The sequence below is a fragment of the Ictalurus furcatus genome, chromosome 25 (assembly GCF_023375685.1).
Source record: "Ictalurus furcatus strain D&B chromosome 25, Billie_1.0, whole genome shotgun sequence".
Taxonomy (NCBI): domain Eukaryota; kingdom Metazoa; phylum Chordata; class Actinopteri; order Siluriformes; family Ictaluridae; genus Ictalurus; species Ictalurus furcatus.
In genome coordinates, this window is record NC_071279.1 from 2,765,917 (window position 1) to 2,777,500 (window position 11,584).

The following is an 11,584-nucleotide window of genomic DNA, read 5'->3' on the forward strand; positions in this document are numbered from 1 at the left end:
GGTCTTTAGCAAACTGAAGACAGGCAGCAGTGTTCTTTTTGGAGAGCAGTGGCTTTCTCCTTGAAACCCTGCCATACACACCATTGTTGTTCAGAGTTCTCCTGATGGTGGACTCATGAACATTAACATTAGCCAATGTGAGAGAGGCCTTTAGTTGCTTAGAAGTTACCCTGGGTTCCTTTGTGATTCCTTTGTGATCTTTGTTGGTCTTCACTCCTGGGGAGAGGAGCAATGGTATTGAATTTCCTCCATTTCTACACAATCTGTCTGACTGTAGGTCGGTGGAGTCCAAACTCTTTAGAGATGGTTTTGTAACCTTTTCCGGCCTGATGAGCATCAACTCTTTTTCTGAGGTCCTCAGAAATCTCCTTCCACAAAGTTCCACAATACACACTTCCACAAACGTGTTTTGAAAATCAGACTTTGATAGATCCCTGTTCTTTAAATAAAACAGGACGCTCACTCACACCTGATTATCATCCCATCGATTGAAAACACCTGACTCTAATTTCACCTTTGACCTTCTACTTTTAGGACTTTTAGGACTACTTTTTTTTTAAAGGAAATTTGAAGTATAAAGACTATACTTCAAGAATAAGAATTTCTGAAGAAAATCAGGATTTTGATAGAGTTATTAGTCAAATAAAGTTTCAGTCATGTGTTCAGGTACTACTGGAATAGCACTGAAGTTTATTTACTCTGTTAATTTTTATGAGCTTGCATCATAAAACTCTATAATGTATATATATTGTAATTGTATCAAATAATTTTTTCACCTCTTATGCAACCTAATTGTTGCTCTTCATTATAATGTAAGGTGTCATACTGCTTAGTGGTTAGTACATTCGCCTCACACCTGCAGGGTCGGGGGTTCGATTCCCACCGTGGCCCTGTGTGTGTGGAGTTTGCATGTTCTCCTCGTGCTGCGGGGGTTTCCTCCGGGTACTCCGGTTTCCTCCCCCAGTCCAAAAACATGCCTGGTAGGCTGATTGGCGTGTCCAAAGTGTCCGTAGCGTATGAATGGGTGTGTGAGTGTGTATGTGATTGTGTGCCCTGCGATGGATTGACACCCTGTCCAGGGTGTACCCCGCCTTGTGCCCGATGCTCCCTGGGATAGACTCCAGGTTTCCCCGTGACCCTGAAAAGGATGAAGTGGTATAGAAGATGGATGGATGGATGGATGGATGGTGTCATACTGCAAAACAGCTGTGATGCATTACTATTGTGAACAGTTTAAACGTCATGACTGAGTATTTCTGGTGTTCTTTTGTTCTCATTATTATCATCAAATATTTCACTTACTGTAAATACAGCTAGATTCTAGAAATGAAGTGATACGTTATACGACTTTTGAATTAAACACATGAAAAGATTATGGTATTTTATATATTAGAATTGTGCATTAGAGGTAGCTTTAGAAGTATACCGTATATCTGAGGTAACTCTATTTGGCTCCACTGTTCAGGCTTCTGTAAACTTTTCCTATTACCGCTTATCTGAGTTCCTGTGAAGCTTTATTGCGTGATCATTCTGCCCTATTTGATGTTCACTTCTGAGTAAATATTGACTGGCCTACTTAAACAAGGATATAGCCTGGAGATATTATTCAGGTATGGACACAGTATATCAACATGTTGTACTTCACTGTGAAATGTCATGCGTTATTTAAATAAGCTTCCTAACCCAAAAGATTGTTGAATATGTATTAAACAAAGATGCGCTTTGGTGTAGCGTTCTCCCAGCTCATTAACATAGAGTTATTATTTTAATTTCATAACCTCGTAGTTAATGACAATAACCACAGATTCATATAGTCAACTTGTTTTCACCCTCACTTGTCACCTGAATTTCCGTGAAGTTGCTTCGTGAGAATGTCTTCTGTGAAATGTGCCTATCCTTCAGTTTGGTTTGGGAGAAGAACACAGTGGTGATACACACCAGCAGTTGTAGCAAATCCGGAATGTAATCAGTCAGGATTTGACATTGTAACTCGGCTGGTTTCTGTGGCAGGCGGGCGATTGATTTCACAGTGGAAAAATTGAGAGCAGTGTCCATTTTATTTATTTATTTATTGCTATTCAGGGTCATGGTACGCTTTAACTCTGTTTGTTGCAGTCTAGCAGTGTTAACACCTTTTTGTGTGGACAGACAGCATGTGCTTTGTTCATCAAACCCAGCCTGATACATAACTCATTAATGCTGTTTATTTTATAGAGCACAGACGTCAGCTGGACCAATGCGTGTAGAGGTGTGTTTACTTCTGGGCGTGTAGTAATTCTCACTCAAGCGACTAAAGGCTGATCTAGGTGTCTTTTTTTTTTTTTTTTTTGTGCTCTGATTTTTTTATTTTTTTTCTTTCTTCATGACGGAAGTAGAGGTTGTCAGCTGTCTGTTTCAAGCTGGTGTGATTTTCCAGAGTCTCACAGTTCTTGTGGAAAATGAAGGAAACAGAGCGTTACAGACTTTACTTTTGTTTCCCCCAGGCCTTTAAAATGTTCCAGAGGAAGAAGAAGAAGAAGAGAAAGATAGAAATCTCTGCACCCAAGAACTTTGAGCACCGGGTACACACATCTTATGATGCTGCTCGGGGCTGTTTTGTAGGACTACCACCACAATGGCAAAGTATAATAGAAACACTAAAGAGACCCAAGCCTTTGGTGGATCCCTCCAACATCACATCGGTGCAACGTAAGCAGGAGAAGGTACAGCATTAGAAGTTCTCGTTGTATCATAAAGAAACTCAATCTCCATGCCATGATTGAGTGTGTGTACATAATCATTTGTTGTGTGTAAAATTAGTCTTCGTCTCCTGTGCTTGTTTATAAGGAGAACTATCAACTATCAGTCAACGATGGGCTTAGTCTTCTTAAATCTCCCACTTCATGCGTACTGATTTTATATGATATATAAATGTGATATTCATATGTAAGTAGCACTCATTTTATGAAGATCTTCATTCATACCAATTTATGGAAAATGAAGGGAAATACATCAAACAGCCGAGAGAAATCGATAATGCGTACGGAAAGTTTGCGCGCAAGTGAGTGTCTTTACTGAAAGGCACTGGATTGGCAAACCAGAAAGGCAAGTTCTCTTGCCTTCATGCTTAAGGAAAATCTGGTCTAAACACACACACTGCATAAACATGGCTGCAAGTTTGTGAGGAAATTAAATAGCATTGTTTTGACACATGACACATCTCGTGTTTCCCGGACAAGTTTTTGCCTCCAGGTGTCGTAGTAGTTACAAAATCTGCTTTGTAAACTTGTATTTCAATGAATACATTTTGAGCAGAAACGAGCTTGTAGAAAAGTTCAGCAGACAACGAAATGCATTCCAAGAGGACACACACACACACACAGACACACACACACACACAAAAAAGCATATAAATCAACTTCCCTCCTTGGCGGATAGCAATAGAATAGATAACTATTTTATCTCCGAGACGTTATTTTGTCTCACAGCTCTTGAATTATAGATACAAGAGAGCTTGAAGTGCTTTGCTCGTGTGTATTTTTTTAAAAAAGAGTAACTCTTGTCTATTGCAAATGAAGGCTAAACAAAAGCTCGGGGGGAAAAAGCTGTGTAGTGAACTCCCTGTCAGTCAAGCTGGTTATGGTGTATTTTTGTACAAGAGAACTAGATCAATTCTTTTCAAAGTTGTATTTTAATTCTAGCATTTGAATGCAGTTGAATATTAATGAAGCTATAACTGCATCCTTACCACAAACAGAGTGGACAGTTCCACAGTTAGCAAGTTAAAAAATGTCAGAATTACAACACGTCCGTTATAATCATAACACAGAGTCGCCTTTACTTATGGAATGTATAAAGATATTTATTTATTATTATTTTTGTAATTATTTAAGCCCCCTTTCAAAAACTCATCCCAAAGGACTTCATGTGCTCACTATACATATAGGATGACGTAACGGCTTGTGAAAACTATGCGTTGCTCCATATTCCTAGAAAACTGTCATTTGAGATGCAGCTTCAAGAAATGGATGACTGATACTACCCGTTCAAAATCAGCAGCTATTTTTTCATGAAACTCATTAGTATTTAAACAGTGAAATTCGTTCTGACAGTGCTGAGACACCCAGTTATCACTGATCCTCCTGTGCTCAGATCCAGAAAGCAGACTCTCAGCATTTTTGCTTAGTGCATAGCCCGTGGCTGACACACTCATCGACATGAAAAAGTTGGCACTATCTGCTGTATCTAAATGATCAGCTAGTGGAATATGGAATGCAGGTGGGGGATAAGGTTACCACTAAACAACATCATTTAAATGGGAAAGATTTGTGCAACTAGTTGCAGGTTGGGATTTGCATTAAAAAAAAAAAATTCACACGAGTTGACAAACACATGAGGCAATTAAACATTAATCAGAATCACTTGCAGGATTCATGATACTACTGGCTAACTAAGTGTTACCAGCATATACGCTTTCCATGATCATGCTATGCAGTTACATCTATGAGTTTAGACAGATTCCAAAAGGAAAACCGTATACAAGACATAACACCTGCAGTGAACAACAAACTCCCTTTCCGTAAATTTTGATAAAGCAGAAATACCAATGTTAGATGCTAAATCTGTCTGCAACGTGGACCAACAAGGTAGATATATCGCTCTAATTTACAGCTAAGAACATTTATATAACCCTAGATTCTGGTGTTTCTTTGATACATAATGATGAGAAACAAATACATGTTTTCATAACCTCGACTGGACTAGCAGCTCTGCTGCCTGCATATGGAAGCTTCAGCTTGTTCAGAATATAGCAGCCTTAACAGGTAAAGACATCTGAGCATATTACCAAAGTTATACTGGCTACCTATTTATTCCTGCATTGACTTGATATGTAAAGCTCTAAATTAGCTAATTTGCATTTTGCAGCTTACTGGAACAGTATAGCCTATCCCAAGCTGAGACAGGCCTGAGGGTGATGAACCAATATGAGAAGAAACAAACACATATATATTAAATATATATATATAGTTCAGTTAAGCTAGTATGTTAAATTAAAAGGAAGAGGAATAATTCCTCTAAATGTAAATATTCAAACTGCATATATTTCCTAATTGTATGTTTAATTCCATTAACAATAGCGATGAAAATAACACAGTCGGTATATACGGTAAGTGAAATACGTTTTCCACATGCGTACCGAAGTTGTGTGTTTTTGGAGATTTTGGATACTTCTTTCATTTTATAGTATATGATTGATCATAATATTAATACTTACAGTATGTACGTCTTTTGTGGTCTCTTCACACAGGACATCGTGCGGGGCAGTTTTATAGGACATGGAGACTACATTGCGTCAGCAATCGCTGAAATGACTAGGCTTTCTGTTACCAGCTCCAACTCACTCAGGAGGACCAGTATGTCTGTTCGAAAACGAGCCCAGTCCTTAGGACGCCTGGGTGAACTTGTTGAAGGGGAGACATATCAGTATCAGGAACTGAATGAGAATAAACATAAAAACGGCCAGCCTGTCTTAGATTGGCATGATTGGAGACGGCAAGTCTATAGTGAGAGTGGAAGCCCACGTCCAGGGGCCAAAAAGAGTGCCACTCTCCAACCGAATGGGCTGGCCCCAAGAGCCAGGTCTATTATTGAAGTCACTGTGGCGTCTTCGGAGAAGCCACGGCTCATGCCAAGGGACATTTTATTTTTACCAGGTGCAGGTCAAGAAGCCACATATGCCCAGAGCGAGAGACAAGGACCTTATTATCCCAGTATGGCTCAGAGAGTCAATAAGATCAACCAAAGGCCTATGTCCTGCCTCTACAATACTCCCACGTTAAGTCAAGGGTCAAAGGTCAAACCAAGGGTGACTCCCAGCTCAGCGCTTCCCCTGGTTTCTGTGGAGACCCCTAGAAGACCATACTCCACTTATGACCTGAAGGTAAGTGATGTAAATCATTTCTGGCTGATCAAAATGCTTCACCAGAAGTAAGATGCTTGAAGAATCAGGAGACCAAGAGCCAGGGTATAGTCAAAAAGATGTTTTTTTTATGTGCGCAAAGACAGCCTGGGCCCGACTTCATTTCTTAGTCTAAACATAAGTTGGATACAGTTGGCTTTTATACTCATATGTACGTGCAAGCAACATACCCAAGGCTAGTAAGGAAAAACAAAAGAAAAACATACGACAAAACACCTTGACAAGAACATAATCAAGGACAGAAACCCAAACACATCGTGAGACCATGAGTAAGCAAAAATCACATCGAACTGATCTGAAATGATTTAATCATGATCATGGCAAATAAGGAAATATATTTCACATAAGCTCAAACATTAATGTCAAGTTTTAAAGTAGTATGTGAATCCGAAGATTCAAAGAAAAGTAATTTATTATATATATATTTTTTTTACTGAGTATTTGTTATAGGTACTTGATAGCTATATGAAGCTATCACTTGTTCCTTGTGCCATTATAGACAAACTCAGGGGGATTCTCAAAACCAAATGGCACCAGCAGTCCAAAACCAGCGTATGACATCTATTCTCAGTCCTCCAGCAATACAACAGTCATATCTCCTAGTAATGCCTCGGTACCCACTATACAGGACAGTCCTTCTCAGCCTCGCCCCTCACCGACAGGCTCCCCTGCCACTTACATTCCTGGGGCTTGCTCTCCCAGCCTAAGAACTGCTGAGCCAGCCACCATCATTTGTGAGCAGCCTGGGGTCACTCATGCACAGTTCAAGGCTGCTCTGCAAATGGTAGTGGACAAAGGGGACCCCTGCACCTACCTGGAGAACTTTGTGAAGATCGGTGAAGGCTCAACAGGAGTTGTCTGTATTGCACGGGAGAAACATAGTGGGAAACAGGTAGCAGTGAAGATGATGGATCTGAGGAAACAGCAAAGGAGAGAGCTGCTCTTTAATGAAGTATGCCATTCTATCCTCACTTTAATATGCAAAAACTTTAGTTAATATTGATCAATTGCAAATGGCTTCTTTATGTGGTCCTTTTTTTTTATTACTGTCTTAACCACCTTTGCCTCTGAATGTGTAATTCTTTGTGGAGAACTGTGAATTCGCGTTTCATATTTTTTGAAAATCTTAATTTTTTAGGTGGTTATCATGAGAGACTACAGGCATAAGAATGTGGTTGAGATGTACAAGAGTGCTCTAGTGGAGGAGGAGCTTTGGGTCATAATGGAGTACTTGCAGGGTGGCGCTTTAACCAACATAGTGTCTGAAACTAGGTGAGAGACAATAAAACGATGAATTGTGTTTTAAGACCATTGGTCCCACGTAGAACTATGTTCATTGGCCATTTTAACAGAAATACCTACCATATACAGTGCCCTCCACTAATATTGGCACCCTTGGTAAATATGAGCAAAGAAGACTGTGAAGAATTGTCTTTATTGTTTAACCTTTTGATCTTTTGTTCAAAAAATTCACAAAAATACTCTGCTGTCATGGATATCAAATAATTGCAAACACGACACAGGTTTATTAAAAAAACAACTTATTGTTAAATATAGGTGTGCACAGCAATTATTGGCAACCCTATGAATTCATATGAGAAAAATATATTTGAAGTATATTCCCATTGATATTGAAACATTCTTTGGTACACCTAGGTGACTAGGAACAGGAAATTGTTCAACCTTGACTTCCTGTTTCACAGGGGTATAAATATGAGGTATCGAGGGATCATTCATAACAATGGGTAAGACCATGGAATATAGCTGTGATGTGCGGGAAAAGGTTGTTGAGTTTCACAAAATGGGGCGTGTCTATAAGAAAATAACACAAGCATTGAAAATGTCCATTTCCACCATCAGGGCAATAATTAAGAAGTTCCAGTCAACTGGAAATGTTATGAATCGACCTGGTATTGGACGTGTGTCTATATCGTCTCAACGCACTGTGAAGAGGACGGGTCGAGTGGATAAAAAATCTCCAAGGATCACAGCTGGAGAACTGCAGAAGTTAGTTGTGTCTTGGGGTCAGAAAGTCTCCAAAACTACAATCCGAAGTCACCTACATCACCACAAGTTGTTTGGAAGGGTTTCAAGAAAAAAGCCTCTACTGTCATCCAAAAACAAACTCGAGCGTCTTCAGTGTGCCAGACACTACTGGAACTTCAAATGGGATCGGGTTCTACGGTCAGATGAAACCAAAATAGAGCTTTTTGGTAATAAACACCAGAGGTGGTTTTGGTGCACACAGAGAGGTAACCATATGGAAAAGTACCTCATGCCCACGGTTAAATATGGAGGTGGATCTTTAATGTTTTGGGACTGTTTTTCTGCCAGAGGACCTGTACATTTTGTTAGGATACATGGCATCATGGACTCTATCAAATATCAACAGATATTAAATGAAAACCTGACTGCCTCTGCCAGAAAGATCAAAATGGGCCGTGGTTGGATCTTCCAGCAGGACAATGATCCAAAACATACATCAAAATCAACACAAACATGGTTTACTGACCACAAAATCAAGGTCCTGCCATGACCATCCCAGTCCCCTGACCTGAACCCCATAGAAAACCTGTGGGGTGAACTGAAGAGGAGAGTCCACCAGCGTGGACCTCGAAATGTGAAGGATCTGGAGAGATTCTGTCTGGAGGAACGCTCTCAGATCCCTCGCCATGTATTCTCCAACCTCATCAGGCGTTATAGGAGAAGACAGAGCCGTTATCTTGGCAAAGGGAGGTATCACAAATTATTGACTAAAAGGGTTCCAATAATTGTTGCACACCTATATTTAACAAAGATTTTTTGATAAACCTGTGTTGTGTTTGCAACTGCTTGATATCCGTGAGAGCAGAGTATTTTTGTGACTTTTCTTTAACAAAAGATCAAAAAGTTAAACAATAGAGACAAATTTTCACAGCCTTTTTTGCTCATCTTTACCATGGGTGCCAATATTAGTGGAGGGCGCTGTAGAAGCATGGATATAATTTGGACGGTGGACCATTCCGGGCACAACAGTGACACTGATGTAATAGCGTGTTTGTTTTTGGTCCGAATGTATCTCGAACATCAGAGTTAATGGGCTTTGTTTTCTCACCAAACAAAATGATCCAACCAGCAGCATCCACTAATCTAAAACTGACACCGATGCATAAATTGACAGGTTTTGCATGCACAATAATTGTTTATGGATAAAGGTGAGCTGTGGGCTCTGGTTGTACACCCACGAGTTGGCTGTATCTAATAAATTGTCCAGCGATTGTACTAAGTGTTAAAACTTTCCCCAGGAAAGTTTCTCTACCTGATATGCTTGTGTCAGTGAATAACACACTACCAGTGTCACTGCTATGCTGAGAACAGTCCATCGGACGAATAATATCGGGTCAGCAGATCAGCTACAGTCAGTAATTACACCTGTGTGGAAGGTTTACCTCATAAAATATCCAATGAGCACCTCCAATGAGGTAGAAGACTCATAATGGGTTGTTTTTAATTGCTGTACGAAGGTGGACCTTGGTGGAGAATGGAAATAAACATATTTTGCTTGTCAAGGGCGTTGTTCTCATCTTTTCAAAACTGAATATACTGTAGAACTAATCACATTTAGTTCAGAGCAAGTTTTGCTATTTGTTAATAATATTCACGGCTGTGTAAAGTATTTTACTTCCAAAGTGGGGATTTTATTTTAATATTGTAATGCGTCATTAGCTTCATGGCTTTCCCCCTATTGGCTATGCAAAGACTGCCATTTAAAACCTTTTTTTCCCCCCCCTCAAACTGAGCTAAGCAAAAAAACAAAATTATGTTTACATAATCTTGTAAAATCCTGAATACATAGATTAACTCAGCTACTCACGCACGCACACCCATTCATCTTCACACGACTTTCCACTCTCCCAAGGACAATATTGTATACAAAATCTTTGTATTTATTGTTGGAGTTAGCTGTCCTAGCTAATATATTGTATATGCTGATCACTGTACAGCCACACTGTGTGTGTGTGTGTGTGTGTGTGTGTGTGTGTGTGTGCGGACACTCGCACAATCAGGTTGTCAGAGGAGCAGATAGCTACAGTGTGTGACGCTGTGCTGCAGGCTCTCGCCTATCTCCATGCACAAGGTGTCATCCACCGAGACATCAAGAGTGACTCGATCTTACTAACACTGGACGGGAGAGTAAGTACCACTTGCTGTCATATGTACGTACATATCGCTGTTTTCATTGCATCAATAAATATTCAATTCAGCACTAATTCTTACTTAGTATGCGTAGCGTAATACACAGAAGCAAAAAAAAAAAAAACAAGCAAGGTTCTCAACATGTTCTCTTTTTTTTTTCTTCTTCTTCTTCTTCAAGATAAAGCTATCAGACTTTGGATTCTGTGCTCAGATCAGCAAAGACATCCCAAAGAGGAAGTCACTAGTTGGAACTCCATACTGGATGGCTCCAGAGGTCATCTCCAAAACCCCATATGGCACAGAGGTAAAGAGATTGTGCTAACCAAAAAGTATTTCAAATTTTTATTTATTTTTTTTTTTTAAAGAGAATATATACAGTAGGAAATACGTTTTCACTTTTTTTGGTCATCTTGTCATGTTATCAGCAACATTTCTGTCAGTGACTATTATTACACCAGGGTCTGGAAGCTATATTTTGACACTGACAGCTAATACCCATCTCTTATCTCCTGAGTTATTTCCTACCCTTGGATGAAGAGCCATGTTTTTGGGGAGGGGGGTGTATGGAGGAGTTATGTTCGCTGGCATTCGCTAGACTCCTTGACACATTCTAGATTTCAGAAAGATGAAGATGACTGAAGGAAAGAACAAAACAACTCATTCCTGCAGATAAGAGAAGGATTTAATTTGTATGTGTGTGTGTGTGTGTGTAGGTGGATGTGTGGTCTCTGGGCATTATGGTGGTGGAGATGGTGGATGGAGAGCCTCCATATTTCAGTGACACACCAATAACTGCTATGAAGAGACTGAGAGATGAAGCAGCACCTTCTGTCAGAAATACACACAAGGCAAGAACATACAAGAACTGCGATTATGTAAATGAAATGGATAACTTGTCTCTAGATTCATAATAATCAGCTACACAACCCCTGGTTCTGGTGTGCACAGCACTGAAAACGGTTTATTTCCACTCCGTCACTGGAGTCTTACTTACGTGATGTACAATATTTTCTTTCATTTACAGTGTTCGACTATATTCTGTATCTGTCCATACTGTAAACCATATATAGTAAAATATCATATTTATAGAATGGTTTCTTGTTGAAATTAAAATCTCTACAGCACAAGCGGTTCGTACTGAAATAAATACACACAGATGCTTACTAAATCATGCATATAATACAGAAGCATGAGATATATGCTTAACAATTCAGTTCACACCAATGGACGATATTATTCCAGTGCAATCGACTGCGTTCCTCATTATGAACCTTTTCCCTTCTTCAACAGATCTCACCAGTGCTGAGGGACTTTCTGGAATCCATGCTGACAAAGGATCCTCTGGAGAGAGCGAGTGCCACTGATCTGCTCAAGCACCCTTTCCTGCTGCAAAGTGGCTCCCCTCACTGTCTGGTGCCTCTGGTGGAGCAGTACCGGAAACGCATGTCC

The 11,584-nt window shown here is 39.9% G+C and overlaps 1 protein-coding gene across 1 annotated transcript in view; it reads left to right on the forward strand.

The window, feature by feature from the left end:
- Positions 1-778: 778 nt before the first annotated feature.
- The window catches only part of pak6b (p21 protein (Cdc42/Rac)-activated kinase 6b), a 12,619-nt gene continuing 1,813 nt past the window's right edge, over positions 779-11,584 (forward strand). The window contains exons 1-8 of the mRNA XM_053613650.1: positions 779-2,702; positions 5,288-5,920; positions 6,459-6,911; positions 7,098-7,231; positions 10,006-10,132; positions 10,314-10,439; positions 10,849-10,983; positions 11,426-11,584. The exon at positions 11,426-11,584 is cut by the window's right edge and continues 1,813 nt beyond it. Coding sequence (XP_053469625.1) covers positions 2,439-2,702; positions 5,288-5,920; positions 6,459-6,911; positions 7,098-7,231; positions 10,006-10,132; positions 10,314-10,439; positions 10,849-10,983; positions 11,426-11,584 — 2,031 coding nt within the window. The 5' untranslated portion in view covers positions 779-2,438. The remainder of the gene's footprint in view (positions 2,703-5,287; positions 5,921-6,458; positions 6,912-7,097; positions 7,232-10,005; positions 10,133-10,313; positions 10,440-10,848; positions 10,984-11,425) is intronic.